General features: G+C 46.8%; 1 protein-coding gene across 4 annotated transcripts; it reads left to right on the top strand.

Annotated features, from left to right (window-relative positions):
• Window positions 1-655: 655 nt before the first annotated feature.
• LOC119222028 (protein phosphatase 1 regulatory subunit 12B) lies at window positions 656-15,692 on the top strand. Of its 4 annotated transcripts, XM_062562731.1 has the most exons (12): window positions 656-738; window positions 1,869-1,962; window positions 2,053-2,268; window positions 2,382-2,496; window positions 2,980-3,077; window positions 9,418-9,434; window positions 9,531-9,660; window positions 10,438-10,542; window positions 10,661-10,711; window positions 10,879-10,929; window positions 13,038-13,294; window positions 14,209-15,692. In XM_062562731.1, exons 1-11 carry the CDS (start codon window positions 719-721, stop codon window positions 13,170-13,172), a joined length of 1,032 nt encoding a protein of 343 aa, XP_062418715.1. In that variant the 5' UTR covers window positions 656-718; the 3' UTR covers window positions 13,173-13,294; window positions 14,209-15,692. The 4 variants fall into 4 exon arrangements, with proteins under 4 accessions (XP_062418715.1, XP_037334255.2, XP_062418717.1 ...); XM_037478358.2 differs by lacking the exon at window positions 13,038-13,294; XM_062562733.1 differs by lacking the exons at window positions 13,038-13,294; window positions 14,209-15,692 and adding an exon at window positions 11,610-11,656.
• Window positions 15,693-15,709: the final 17 nt, after the last annotated feature.

Below are 15,709 nucleotides of genomic sequence, written 5' to 3'. Positions count from 1 at the left end.
CAAGGCGCTGGGTCCTGGTAGCGTGACACTTCCCACATTGTCATGATTTTTTTTTTTAAATAAACGATGGTTCTTTCACTTCTCTATACTTGATTCTGTGCTGTTGTCGTACACATGAATCAATATTGGGGCGGGGGTTGTGTTACCCGTATGTATCCAAAGACGGACACACCAAGTGCAAGAAAGCTCAGACGTAATCCCAAAAACACAACATGTTAGCCAGCGTTGTGATAAAAATGCTCAGAGACCCACAGCTGAAAATAATTTCATTACTGCATTATTTCCTCCTGTTTACAGAACGTCAGTGCCCAGATGTTGTACTGCAACATCTGCATTTTTGAGGGAAGGAAAGGGTCTTTCAAGACTTTTTATATCTCGATGACTATTAAATCGAATGTCAGTCACATGTCTATTCTATGTCTAATTGTTGTAACTTTAATGTTCTGAATTTGCACTGTTTTTTAGTTGCAACCTAAATGTCCCCTCCATAAAATATACCACCCTTTTTTTTCTTTCTTACTTTTTTCGTAGCATTAGACTTAGCAGAATATCTTAAATCGATAGCGTGTGTATCAGATGCTCTCTCTCTCTCTCTCTCTCTCTTTCCTCTCTCTCTCCCTCTGTCTCTCCACCCGGTTGCAGTCAGTTGGTCCAGCCTCTTCCACACATCAGTGCTGCAGTGTCTCGGTGCCTCAGTCTCTGACCTTCCGCAGGGACCATGCAGGCATTTGTTCCCAGGTAAGTTTCAGAGACAGCGAGTCTGACTGTTCTATTCCTTATTTCACTTATTTTGTCTACACAAAGCCAGTTTTAGCAAAGGTCCTCGACCATGTGTTGTTCATGTGATGTAACTACTCTGTAGGCCTCTTTGAACTGACGTAATGTGAGCTTGCGATGTTTTACTCATGGGGATGGAAATGAGCCCTTTCTCTCTGGTAAGCCTCCGTATGTAGATTAGTGATGATTGGCCAAGGGATGTTGTTCTTAGCAACTATTTTCATGCAATTTATTATTCACTATTCTTAAGAGGAGGATTTTACCGTGAAGGCCCTCGGGTTGCAGTTCTGGGTGGAAACATCGAATATGCTTTGCAATGCACATTATAGCGAGGAGTGAGACTCCCAGTCAGGATTCAGGGTGACTCCACAACGCGAGATCAATAGCAGTGAAAGCGTAGCTGAGGAGGGGCAGGCCGCTCTCCGGGGAAAACATGAGGCACTGATGCTTCCTCAGCACTTTCTGTGTCTGTTAAGCCTCTGGCGCAGATTGAGCTCAGGTCTTTAAGTGATGCATTTAAAGAGCATCTTAATTCATTCTTTGTATTTCCGGGTTCGAATGGGACGTTGGAGGGGTGCATAATGCAGTTGCTCTTGCTGACTTTTCATAAGGTTACATTTAAAAGATGTGTTTTTTCATTTATTTAAAAATATAGATTTTATGTGAAATGTGTACGACTCTTTGCTGTCCTGGCTCCCAAATGGTGGAAGGAGCTCTCTGATGACACACCTTCAGACTACACCTCGACTAAAAACACTAACAAATTGTAGGACTCAAATTGTACTTATAATGGCTCTTCCCAAAGCAAGTTGTAGCTTATTTGTTGAAATTGCACTTTCTTGTTTCTCGTTCTTCTGAGTTTGCATCCTTGTGGTTGAAATGCACTTATTATAAGTCGCTTCGGATAAAAGTGTCGACTAAATGACATGTAATGAAATATAAATATATGTATGTTATTTTTTGGTCCATGTACAAAAGTGAGTGTGGCAGTTCAACGCTGATAAAACATGAAGAAATACTGCACAGTATACAATGCTATTGAATTATGTTTGCTTGAATCTTTCTTTTTACTGTTTTTTCTCATCCTCAAGCAGGTCATACCTGACCCCAGTCAGGGATGAGGAGGCAGAGTCTCAGAGGAAAGCAAAGTCCCGTCATGCCAGACAGACCCGAAGGTCAACACAGGTAAAGATCCAATGCATGATGTGTTCGTTCCTTTTATTGGATCGGGGTTTTGACTGTTGACAGATTTGAAGCTGTGTAAATGTCCTACAGGGAGTGACTCTGACCGACCTGAAAGAGGCTCACAAGGGCAACGTCCTGTCTCCTCAAGACAGACGGAAGGAGGAAGGAGGCCCTCGGGCTGAATTGAGTTATCTGAGGAGCGGCTTGATCGACGACAGGGGAGTCGGGAGTGTCCTGATGGAGGCCATGGAAACAGAGATCAGTCCAAAATGGACTGATGGTCCCAAATGGAGCAAAATGGACGAGGTCAGTAGGGGGAATTCGTGCAGTTTGGGGACCGGCCTCAGCAGCAGTGTTTGAACCGGAGGATGTTTGTGATTTATCTACAAGTTTTGTATTTTTCTTTAATTCTTTCACAGCAGGGGAATGTTGAAAGCAGATTAGAAACCCTCGCAGACTCTCCAACGTCAGACCTTCCGTATTCGTGTGTTGCTGGATCCCGTGGGCTGCTTCACTGCAACAACGCCTTCATGGGTCAGGAAAGCATTTCTTATCATCTTATTCATGCACGTGTATGTGAGCCACGGAGTGAGGGAGGTTGAAGAGGTTGCCCATCCCCTTGCCACAAACTGGGCCTCTGCATCTAACGAAAATGAAAAGTCCATCTAGGCATCGTTATTGTTATCAACATAGTGACGCTACTCATGTGTGAGGTCGATCAGACACCACAGGCTTTACTTTGAATTAGAATCCTTTGTATTTAAATGGCTTTTCCTAAATTTGAAATGGCTAAATGATCATCGACCACCACATATGGTTATGAATTATGTCATCAAGTGATTTTTTTGTTGTTGAAGGGGGCAAGGTGAAAAAAAACATTTTAAGAAGGTTCTTTAAGCTAAGAAAGAAATCCAGACACAACATCCAGGGTGAATTTGACAATAAATTATCCTGTTTATTTCCAGCAGTGATTCTAAAGATAATTTTCGAATACAAGTACTTACTGTTTGTGTACAGCTGGTGGGGGATGCCCGAGGGATGAAAATCAGAACCGCGTTGAAGATGAAGCTCCGCTGACCTTTGAAACCAGACAGCAACTCTTCTGTGATGTAGAGGTATGTGGAAAACATACATTGGTGCTCCTTCTTCTCTGATCACACAGAGAAAAGAGGGTTTGAGTTACTCTCCGCTGATGGCTTCTGCCACCTTTGCCGTTGCCTCCCCCTGAGTACCACTAGATGGAGCCAAAGGATTTCCGTACTCTCGTACTCCCGATGGCTGGGTATGCTGAGCGGATCCGGAGTATTTACGGTTCACTTGAGAATAACCACAGTCTCACGCATTGTGATCCCTTGAGAGCATGTGTTCTCATGACACACTTATGCTTATCAACAGTTATGTCATATTCAGGAAAAAGGTATCTTTGATAGTGAATGCTTTAACGGCACAGGATCTTGTGCGATTTTACTGTCTCATCGCGTTTCTCTCCCCCGAAGGCTGAGTGCGCTTCAAAGGCTGCAGAACTCTGGCCTCTGATGCAATGCTCTGAGACGCACCGCAATCCTAGCAACTGCCGATTAATATCTCATGGAAAGACAATGCAGGGGGGGACAAACCTCCTCCTCCTCCCCCTCCTCCTCCCTCCGAGTCGCTTTGCTTCCTCACATCACATGGCTGAGGTGTCTCAGCATACCATACCATATTGGGCAAAGTCTTTGCTTGGTCTTAGCCTTGGATTCAGAGGGATTGACTGTCTTTTTCTCTTCCACCCTCTGAGCTGATACTCTGCTCCCTCCACCCGAGAGCCACATGTGGAAACCACCTGAACCCGCGCCACTCACTCCCCCACCCAGGACATCCCATTCATCTGTGAGAAGATGTTAGACGGACGGTAAAGGGAGAGGATGCATGATAAGGATACAGATCATAGATTCCCTTTCATTAAGCTGACTCCAGGTCAGCAGTTCAGCTGTCGCCCCCCCCCCCCCCGTGAGGAATCTGAAACACAGATCTGTTAGGAACATGAGAGTCTCATGGCATTACGCAGCAGACTATATCTGTCCGTGATAATAACGCAGAGGGGCGAAGGCTTCGTCGGGAGCCCGACAGGCTGCCCACCGCCAGAGGCGACCTCTGCGTGACTCCGTGATGATCTGAGCAGATTTTCCACTGTGACTGTCTGCCACAGAGGGAGGGAGACAGGTGTGGAGCTGTAAGAGATTCTGATACTTGTATGGAACTGTGGGCAATGTCTGGGGATTATGATACTGGGGGGACTTTAAAAGAGATAGAGCAAGCCACCACTACCACTTTTTGGGATTCAGTGATTGGATCTCGGCTGGTAGCACGTCCCGCTCCAACGCGGTTGCTCCAGAAAACGACGTAACGTCTGCGAGCAGCTTCGGTGGCTCGTTGTCTGTGCCGAGAAACGCGATAAAACGTCCCATATGGATAATCCTGAAGCCGAGGGTGAGGATCAGACTGGGCCGAATCCAGATGGGATCCAGTCTTTTGAAACTCTCCACCAAGTCTCCAATTCTCTACAGATGGAAGAGCATTACAGACATACCTCACATACAAGATAGCTGCTGTTGCCGATTGCAGATTTTAGGGTTGCATCTCAAACCATCTGTCACAAAAGCCCACACGGTGATACATAGTGAATGGTTTAGGAACCAAAGAACATGAACCTCTCTTTTTAATATTCTCTCAGTCCCTCTTCTCTTCTTTATCTTTCCTTTGATCTATTCCCAACGAGGAAGTACAAGAGGGAGTCAGGGCACAGCAAAGTGCTGCGTACCTCACTATAAAAGGAATATAGCAGGAGTCGGCCTGTGCACAAGGGGCAGTCCTGTTGAGAACTGTTTATTTTTCTTTCCTCCCTGAGAATTAGATGATTGATACCACTGTCTCCCGTCTGTATGGTAAATATCAAGCTTTAGCGGCTACAGCTCCATACAGCGGCTATTGTCCAGACATTTCCTCATCAAACTCTTGGCAGCAAAGCAAATAATCCATAAACTACCCCGTGATTAAGACTTGGTAGCAAGGCGGAACGAGGTCGTGACGTGGACGAGCGTTTAACCGGCGCCTCGTAAATATTCCCGGTTCTCAAGGCGTTTTTGGCGGGAGGGAAAAGGTGCCGCGTGCCCCCCCCCCCCCCCCCACCCCCCTGACAGCATCTCTCCTCTCCATCACACCGTGGGACGGACACAGTTACCCGACACTTCAGGGTGGATGATGGCTCCTCAGGTAATACTGTGTTGACCTTCCAGGACACAAACTTCCCCCCCCCCCCCACCTCACCACCCCCTCCATACACACTCCAAATCTGTCTGCGTGCTCCACCTCCCCCTTATCCTCGTCCACATCATTGGACAATTTTAGCCCTCGGTGCCGAGTCCAGCCAAAGCAGAGCGTCTGGCCGCTTTCCAGGACTGGAGAGAGCAGGGAGGGGTGGGGGGGTCTGGGTCCGGGGGGGGGGGGGGGGGGGAGAGGGGGAACTGGGAGGGCGACCAAGCAGCGAGAGGAAAAAAGGGAGAGAGGGAGTGCGTGTATAACTTTGGGAAACGTAGAAAGAGGCAGCAAAGGGAGCAAACTTTTCTCCGCCGGCTTCTTTTTGGACTTTCTTCCCTCCACGTTTCGTCCAGGACGTCGACGCTGACGGAGCAGAGACAGCGGTCGCTTCACTGTTGGTCTTTTGGTTCTCAGAGGACAATTGGTTTTGTTGTGCTTGTTTTTTTAATCTCTGATTATCGCTTCACTGTCCAGGCTTCCGACGAACATTCGGAATCCCTCCAGAATTAGCTGCAAGTATCTACAGCTCATCGTAGTGTGAACCTGGACTGACACACACACACACACACACAGGGCCGTACACACACACACACACACACACACACACACACACACAAACACCTGTTTTTGAGGATTCCCCGGGAGCTCAGTCATGGGCATCTGCGTCACCGTTGCTTGAGGGCCTCTGTGCAGCTGTTATCTGCTGTTGTCCTCGGTGAATGTGACAATAGACGTTGACCTCTAGTCTACAGAAGAGACAGGGGGCGAGGGGAGGGGGGAGGGGCGAGATGTCCTCCTACTACCCGCGCACCACCAAGGACCTGACCCGCACCAGGAAGTCCCTGACCGAGTCCCCGCCGTCCTCCCCATCCCCTACAGACAAAAACTACAGAGTAAGACCACAAACCTTTCCCTCTGTCTGAAAAGTGTTGATACGAGACATCTTTATTTAACCACTTTGTTTAAGCTTCTTTGATTTCTGATTAGCAGTTTACTTCCTTTGCGTGTTAGTGAATGATCCAATAAACAACCTTAAAGACAAATAGACACACATGACAACACAAGCTGCGTCTATGAGACGAGTCCTTGTGTTCAATAAGGATTTCAGCCGTTTCCAATCATATTTCTTTTGTGATTTACAGAACTACGGTATAGAAATAATTAATATTCTGTGATTTCTGCCTCTAAAATGTGAGCAACAGTTACTTTGACAGTTGGATGAAACAAATGAAACAAAAAACAACTTGAGCTTTTTCTTCAATATTTTTGAATGGGGATAACTTGATGCTAAACAAGACTAGCAGATTAACTGATAATTGAAATAGTTGTCACAGAACTTTTAAATATTCACCTGAACAGTTGTGAGCGAGTTTATTCAAACAGGCAAGAATGTCAACTCTTCATAACAGGATAAGAGTTAATCCCTAATTACTTTGTGATTATGTAAATGATCATGAACTACGCACGGATCCCGAGTCACCGAATCAGCCCGTTACATTGTTGAAACAACTTGTGAGCTCAGCTTATTTGATTACCACATTTTCTTCTGTATTTTCCATGTTTTTGTTTTTTCTCATGGGCGGTGTTTAACGCCGGTGCAGCAGAATGTGGCTCTTTGACGGACACATTTTAAGGCAGAGAAAGAAATGCAAAAATATGAGGCGGCGTTACACAGTCTATTTAGAGACACTCACTTTGCTCATCTCATGCGTTATGCAACACTGCAGACGTCTGTCTTTCTGCTTCTTTTTTGTTTTCGAAATACATCCACAATGAAACAGGCATTTATTTTCTGTGACGTCAGATCGTTCTGAATTGGTTTGAAAAGGCAGATCAGAAGAGGGTGGAATCGTGTTGATGCTGTATTTGTATCACTTTCTATTTTCATTAAGAAAATCTAAGACATTTAGTCTGAGGGAAATCAGTTCTAGTGCCCGTGAGTTGTTGCAGTTCCACAAAATATATTGTTGTGGCTTAACAAGCAGGACAGGCACGAAGGACCCGACTGCAGACCATAACCAGGCTGACAAACAGACCAGACGGAAAGAATGCGAATTAAAAGTACGGGAGAAAAGCTTCGGAGGACTCCTTCCATTGGTGGACGAGATTCATTGGGACACAGTTCTCTTTTATAGGCCCCCCGTGACAGGCCCAGATGCTGCAAAGAGTTAATAGCAGGAGAGGTTTAAGTGAGCAAAGGTGAGTGGATGTGGAAGAAACGTCATTTCCAGCAGGGTGGAGAGAGAAAGCTGTGTGCGTGTGTGTGTGTGTGTGTGTGTGTGTGTGTGTGTGTGTGTGTGTGTGTGTGTGCGCGTAGCTCAGTTTTTCCTACTGCGATGCTGTGACGGAGGGGAGGAGGGGGAGATGAGAGGGAGGGTGAAGACTCTCCTAATGGTGATTCCATCGGCTCTGAGGGGCTGCTGTTAACGTTATCGTTTATATAATGCATACAGCAGTGAGCTCGTGCCGGAAGCCGCCCCCCCCTCCAACAGCCCCCCCCCTCCCTTCTCCCCCCTCCTCCCCCATCCCCCTGCTGGGTATGATGCTGCTCCTGTCAAACCATAAAACCGGAGGCAGATGTGTTTGCAGAGCCCCCCGTGGCTCAAGCGTGCACGTTTCCATCAGTGTGACACCCTGTTGTCTTGGATTGTCTCCGTTGCGTCTGCTCCGCCTCGCGTAGTTTGCTGCAGAGTCGTATTGTGCCACTTGTGACTCGCATTTTGAACAAACAGGACCACGGTGCAGAAGTGCATCGTTTTAAGGATCAGCTCTACGAAGAATCTGTTCCCGTAAAACTCAAAAAATCTAATTTCACCAATTTGCTAATCCTTTAGGGTGTGAAAAAGGTTTGCGTACAGTCAGGAACTCCTAATCTCGCCAGAGTTTGGTGGGGCAGTGATTTATTCATGACATTTCGTGACAGTTAATTAACGAACCAGCAGCCAAATATAATGGCGGAATGTTATCAGCGCCGCACGAAGGGATCCGAGCGAGTTGGGAGCTCATCAGGGCCCCTTTTTTTCATCTCAGGTCACGGAGGTCTGTTTTTTTCCTGGGTAGCTCTTCTTGAGCACATGACCACATAAGGACAGGCAGCGCTGGCTCGGTTATGTAAACACTTGCTGAGCAGCAGCTCCTTTGATGCTGCAAGTCTGCAAATGCCACCACAGGGACATCAGCCCGCTCTGTTACGCACAACACAAATTGTCTACCTATTAACCGCATTACTTTAATTCCGTCTACATCTGCTTCTCGTCTCGAGCAGCTCGGATCACCGGTGCCACACAAGACGTTTATTTGTGGTTATTTTCTCAACTGAGGTGTTTAAAAAAGCCCTCTTTTTTTTCCTGGCGTTTAGGAGCAACGTTCGCAGCACGGCACTCAAGCACAACATTGATCACTCTGACGTCCTATTGTGGACTCTCCTCTCTCCCCGAGGGTAAACACCTGCAGTCATCACGTGCCGCGCTTATCAGCTGGTGGCAGTGAGTTATCTGTGTGATTCAGGTTGGAGTTTGGAGCAGAAACGGGTCTGCATAGATAAACGATTCTGAGAGGAGGGAGCGAGCGACGTGTCTATTAGCATCTCTGTGGACAGGATAGGATTTTCTGAAAACAGAGCCAAGTGAAATCCAGTTAGAAAAGGCTAAAATCACACAGCCAAAAACACTGAGTGAGGCACACCACCCGGGGATCCGCGGTGAAGTGGAACTAAATTCAGTGTGTGATCACATCAGGCAGATTAAGCACAACTTGGCAACGTTCATAGCAAACCGCTGCCAGGGCCCGCCTGCCACCAGCCGTGGCGTCTGAGGTCACACAGGAGATGCCTCGCTGCTGAAGTCATCATGTCATCTTCGCGCTGTTCTGGGAGACGAACCGGTGTGAACCTCGTTGGTCGGTTATATGTGGGTTCTGCACGCATTACTTCCCACTGGGACTTCAGGCCTCTGGACGCAATGCGATGATTCACTTGGTTTTCACACGTTTTTTTTTTTCCTCTGTTGTCGCAAAATGAAAAAGAAATATGTCACCGCCGAGCCTCTGGCTGATCGTATCAAACAAATAAATCTGGATCCAACAACAGTAAAAAAAAAAAAAAAAACTTTTCTCATGCTGAAGTGTCATGCTAACATCATTTTGTTGTTTGTTTTGCAGCATGACAGATTGTCAAGGTGAGGATTTATCTTTTTATTTCCCTCCCGTGATATGAAACCGTATTTCCCTTGAAAAATCCAACAATAAGTGTGTGCCGGATGTGCCGCTCTCAGATACGACTCCAGCGGGGAGAGTGCGACAGACAAGCCGCTGGGCCGCGCCGGCTCTTACACTCGGAGGGAGACGAGGCTGGCAGCTCTGGGCAAACAGGAGCAGGACTCCTCCACCAAGGACTACAAGACGGTAGCTTGGCATCGCTCCAGAGGGACTCGTGTGGCGCAGGGACATTCCAAGGGGCAAACAGATACTTTAAGATGATGCATTTTAGCTTCTGATATTTGAAGAAAAAAAAGTTCATTCAAATTTTTTTACAGGTGTTATGTAGCGAGATGTGACAGGTGTTTTAAATTAATTTGGATTGAAAGTGCATTGAGATATTTTCTGCCATATAAATGATGCCAACTGGTGTCCAAAAGATAAAATCATAGGCATTTGCAAACATAAAGGTCCTCAAGATATAGGGAAGGACTTCAAACAGCGGTCGTGCAAAATGAATATAATATATAGAATGAATTATTATTATAAATATAATATACCCCTGAGCATAAAAAGACCCCAGGCTTTTTTCTCTTGGCAAGTTAGCTGGCTATGCTGTTTGGGTTTTAAATAATACATATCATCATAAATCTCTCCTTCAGCAGACCAGGGTAGAAAGAAAACAGCGTTTTATGACTTGTGCAAAAAAAAAAGAGAACTACACTGAAAACTGAAAACACCAGCTAACTGACTAAATCAAACCACATGAAAAACAACCTACGATAAAACTATTATTGCTATATTAAAAGAATGATTAATTGACTGAAAATGCTCATGGTCTTTCTAACATCATAAATCTATATAAATGTGATACTTTTGGTTTCGACTGGCTAATGTTTCATCTTAATAATATTTTTTGTCCACATATTTTGACCTTTAAATGTAATAAGGCTCATTTATAATCGTCACAATGTCCACTTCCAGATGTATGCAGAAGCTTTGCATGAGAACGAGAAGCTCAAGTCCAGGCTGCAGGACAGCAAACACGAACTGGTGAAGATCCGCTCGCAGCTGGACAAAGTCACGCAGGTACAGAAAACCCACCGTCCACTCGGCTCGGTTTTCACTGCTTCACCACCATCCTTCTCCCCCCGAAATCGTGTGGCAAAATATTCCCCAATACTAACAGCATCATTCTAACTTCTAGAGGCACGACAGACTATCAGAGAGGTCTACAGTACTTGAATCGGAGAAAAGGGTAAGTGTCTCTGCAACATTTTGGACTGGGTCTAATTTATTTAACTATCAAGATGGCTGAATGCTCATGTCCTCTCTTGGTCTTTCTCCCTCTATTTTTCCTGCTTTTAGTCTTGTTTTTCCCCAATAAAGTACATTCATTTCAGCTCTCTCTTCTTTTACTTACAGGAAAAACAAGCTCTTGATAAGAAGGTGTCAAACATGGAGGATGAGTTGAAGGTCAGTGCAAAGCGAAAACATATCTTGCCTACTCACCCCGAGTTTAAATAGCATATTTTCTCTCTTACACAAGTCGTGCGTTGGGTTAATATCGCCCCCGTCCCCCCCCCCCCCCCACCCTCCCCAAACACTGCAATAACGCTAACAGTACTTGATGGTTCACACCTCCGGCCAGGCCCGCTGTTACACATGCTAAATCAAGCACGCCTAAAATGTTTTCACGGAGCAAAACACAGAAACACACATAACCCCCCCCCCCCCCCACACACACATATTCTCCCTCCAGGGTTGTTGTCAGGCAGGTGGGCTTGAGGTCAAGGAGAGGGAAGGTGGACTCTGCAGGGCCACTTCCCGCCACGTAGAGGCGGGGGGGGAAGCCCGCGCTGCTGATGCTGCTCTTCTCGCTCCACTTCCCCCACCGTCGAGGGGCGGGGGAGGAGGGGGGGTGACCTAGTTCTAGCTCAGTACCAACACCCCGTCCGACAGCAAAAAGACCTGCTTTCTGTCACACATTCCTGCACTACTGCGCTCTGTTGCATTCTGCCTCACGGCCCCGTGCAGGCGGACACGTTATCAACAGCACACGTGCAGCAGTGTGGAGTGTCGGCGACTAATGTCTGACCCCCCTCCTCCCCCCCCCCCCCCCCCCCCCCCCTCGTTTGTCGTGGTTCCCTCAGCAGGACGCCCCGCTGCGGTTCCGCTGCGGGTACCAGCCCTGAGAGAGCAGGTTGTGGAGGGGGGGGGGGGGGGTGGAGGGGGGGATGAGGGGGGGGTCGCATGGTGAGTGGTTCGCTGCGTCGCCGCCGCCGCCATGAAAAACAGTGATTGACACCTGCCCGTCACCTCACGAGACGCACGCTCTGCACCACACGGGCTCACCTTCTTCTGGTGCAAAGTAGGGGGGCGGGGGGGGGCTGGCCTTTGTCACTCGCTCACATAAGTCACCGGTTGATGCCCAGTCTGTGTCCAGAGTAGTGCCACCTACACCAGGAAGGAGCGGAGCAGCACAGCTACGGCTTCGAAGTAACGACTACAATCCAAACACGACCCGCTGCCGTCTGGGTGTTAGAATCACAGACAATCTGAAGCGTAAACGTTGCAGAAGCTTTGGTACTTCTTCCCTGTAGATACTCTTGTTATATTCATACTACATCTCAGGTGCTTCTCACCAATGTGTGTCCTTGTTTCCTCTTTTGAAATAGTCTCTCCACTAGTGTCTGATTACCACTTTTAGGGTTCCACGATTCACACATGAAGGCCATGTTATTCCCTGTGAAACCTGATTACTATGAACTCTGTCAGATTCTCTGCAGGACTGGAAATTTTGTTCCCATCTTAATTTATTATCGAAAATGTACTTTTATGAGAGCGTGATGAATTCATTCAAACATTGTGCTTCCTCAGCCCACTCTCTCCTCCTCTTCTCTCTCGCCAAGGGCACCTCTCCAGAAACGGCACCTCCTTGTTCTGAGAACATTATTTGCATGAACCGTTGCCTTCCAAACACGGGCTGAATTTGAATTTATTTCTTGGATGAATGTGTTTTGGTGCTGTAAGAAGCAGCTGGATGTCCTCCTTTGATCCCTAACTTGGGCCGTATTCACGGTACCCTGAAACATTTCAAGTGCCCCGCGTGTGTGTGTGTGTGTGTGTGTGGGTGTATCATGTGGTTTGCCGTCAAGAATTGCGTGAAACCACAGATGTTTCCGTTGAACCATGTTGAGGTTCACCTCAAAAAGTCAGGCCAAGAGGAGAAGAAGGGGGATGAATCACTTATTTTCCTTTAGACTTCAAACTGGCAAAGCTCTTGAGCTATGTTTGAAATAGTAGAATTCAAATTATCTTAATTTTTTTATTTTTAGCCCTTATACCCCCCGCCTCTGCCAATCATTTACCGCATTAAAACCCCCACCATCCCCCGTGTAGAGCCCAGGTTTGATGAGCACAAACCCCCTGGCCTCCTTGTGTAAATCTCCTCAGACCTCTCGTTCTCTCCCTCTGTCTGTGTGGGTGTGTCTTCTTCTTTGCACATGCCCTGCCTCGCTGCATGCTTCTCTCTCTCCTTCCCTCTTTTCCTCTCTCTCTCTCCCCCCCCCCCCTGTGTGCAGGCTTTCCCCGCTCTGGCTCAGGTGCAGACCTTGCGGCGGGTAAACGAGGGTCTCCTGGCTGAGAACAGAGCGATGCTGCGCGCCCTCGCCCGCCTCTCCGAGACGGCCTCCATGCCGGAGACGGAGGACCTCTGACCCTCTGACGTCACCTGTCCTCCCTCTTCCCCTCCCCCCCCGCCCTCCTTCACTTCTCAGACACATAACTTCTACACTCCCTTCTCCTTCTGGTGCCTCGCCCTCTGCTGTGCTCCTCTCAGGCAGGTCCTGCACACACCACAATGCTCCCCCCCCCTCCCCCTCCCCCTTCCCTCCCTTGCAATGCATCTTCCTCTCTGCCCCCTTTTTGGTCCCCCCCCCTCCCCCCTCCTTTCACACTTTGCCTCCTTTGCAGTGTAGTTTTCATGTGGCATGGGGCTTCACATGACATGAACAGAATTGCTTTGTTTAGTTTTTTTCGTCTTTTAATCAAAATAAAAGGGTAGTGCCATAAAGAATAAACCCGTTTATTTGTGGCTGTTGATCCTGCCACTGCCAAATACTGGCACGCTGTGCAATGTGCTGTGTAATCAATGCAAAGCTGTTTGCCAAGCAAATAGCCGCTCTGGGAGGACATGAAACGTGTGAGGTCGCCAGCCTTCAAAATGAGTCCTGAGACGATGGGAGCGTTTCGATTGGTTTTACAGCAGAAACGTTAAAGCAGCGCATTACCTCGACACATTTTTGTATTACAGGAAATTTGGTGTGACATAAAGTGGGCTCTGAAATTGTGATTTGTAACAGGTAACAGGCATGTCGCCGGGGGGCTTTTCTCATCCACCAGTTTTTGTTAATATGTCACAGCTAGAGAGCAGAGGGTTATTGTTTCTTTCTTTGGCAAAGACGGTGGTTGTTTTTTTTTAGCCCTCATCGCTCCTCATGACAGACGTGACCTAGATTTTAGAAAATTGACCCTCAGTTACTCTCTCTCTAGCTTTGAACTGTTTCACTTGTCACATGCGGAACGTGTAGTCAAAGCCACTCCTCACCCGCATGACCAAGTACCGTGAAAAGCATGTCCTCATCGTGTGGTGTCAAACTTTTAGTTGTTAGCGGTGGTTGAACGTAACAACAACTCTAAGCTAGAAATGCACATGTATGTTCTAACACCGTGTCTTTCCTCCTGCGGCCTCAGGTCTTAACGGAGCTCAAGTCAGACAACCAGAGGCTTAAGGACGAGAACGGGGCTCTCATTCGAGTCATCAGCAAACTGTCTAAATGAAAAAGATGCCCCCCCCTCCCCCCCGATGGCGGAGGCTCCTCTATCCGCGGGCCGTCCCAGTCCCGGGTTTACGACCTGTCTCTGAGTCACTAAGTGTGTTTAAAGAGTTTCAGCGTGTGATGATGGAGGTACAGCAGTTAGTTATTTGCACATTAACCAGAGAGGGACCAGTCGCAGCGTTTGAATAACCTCGTCGAGGTTAGAATTCACAGCGAGGGGCTCGCACCAAGGTGTTTGTAACATTATAACCGCGCACCACATTGAGACGCCACGTTTGTTTTGCTACATCGACCACTGCATAAATGGCTTTTTAATGTTGTCTCATTTGTAAAAGAGGAGAGAAGCAAAGGTGCCCGAAAGGCCACCTTGGCATGAAGATCAGATCCTCAGAGGCGGGCTGTCAGGTCCTCTCGTGAACATTTGCACCGGACTAAAATGTATTTTGTTTGTGCTTTAATTAAGAGATGTTACGTCTTTGATGTGTTTTTGATTGGATTGATAGCTTTCTCAGGTCTGTCACTCAGCTGTACCGGGTCACGTGACCACACCTGATGAACCACATATTGTCTCCAGTTAAAAATAACCCCAAACTTCATTTTAGCAAACTAACAGGTTAGTTACATCTTCAATGGGGTATGTTCCCCAGCGAATTTGATACAGTCGCCCCACTACGTGGTTTGACGTTCTTCCATCAGACAGAGTCCTTTCTTCTGTTATACTGATTTATTTATTTATTTATAAGTCTTTGTGTACTAAATTTGTGTAAAAAACGGTACAGACTGAACTTTTTTCTGGCCATCGCCATTAATAATAATCCCAGGTTCTGAGGAGTAAACTGTTGCTAGCACGTTACATTATATGTGGTGTGGACAGTTTGCAACTTCTATATTGTCACCATAGATTACATTCAATTTAAGCATTTAACTATTGCCCAAATACATTTGCCATTGCATTACAGTAAAATTTTCTTTGAAAAAATGTTAAGTAGTCGGTCTACAGAGTGATTAAAGAAACGAAAGAGGCCGCTGACTTTTAATTGTTCTTCATGGAGCTCAGAGTGTCACCTTCACTTTGTTCATTGGTATCGCTGGTTCATTTATCACATTCAAACGTATGAAACTACCACACTCCGCTTGTATTCTTTTTAATCGAATGGTTGTTTGATGTAGTGCTTTCACGACGTGATGCTTTTGGAGTCCGACGTGTTCCTCATCCTGTAAACATCAAATCACCTCCGGTAATTTACTCAAAACTACAAAATGAGGCTCACTTGGCTTTTTCCACACATGCTGTAGATATAATGGACTACGCAAAAAAACATTTGTGGTGTGTTGATGGTAGCTTAATACGCACACAGCGGTTTACTCACTTTGCTTAATAAACTGTAACGTAACGGAGATGTTTCTCAGTGTGA

Source organism: Pungitius pungitius, chromosome 1, assembly GCF_949316345.1.
Source record: "Pungitius pungitius chromosome 1, fPunPun2.1, whole genome shotgun sequence".
In the NCBI taxonomy this organism is placed as follows: Eukaryota; Metazoa; Chordata; class Actinopteri; order Perciformes; family Gasterosteidae; genus Pungitius; species Pungitius pungitius.
This window is presented reverse-complemented; position numbering and strand designations above follow the sequence as displayed.

Coding starts and splice junctions, on each gene's coding strand:
- LOC119222028 (XM_062562731.1), top strand. CDS start 719: ATGCAGGCATTTGTTCCCAG. Junction 9,661..10,437: donor CCACCAAGGACTACAAGACG/GTAGCTTGGCAT, acceptor GTCCACTTCCAG/ATGTATGCAGAAGCTTTGCA. Junction 10,712..10,878: donor TACTTGAATCGGAGAAAAGG/GTAAGTGTCTCT, acceptor TTTTACTTACAG/GAAAAACAAGCTCTTGATAA.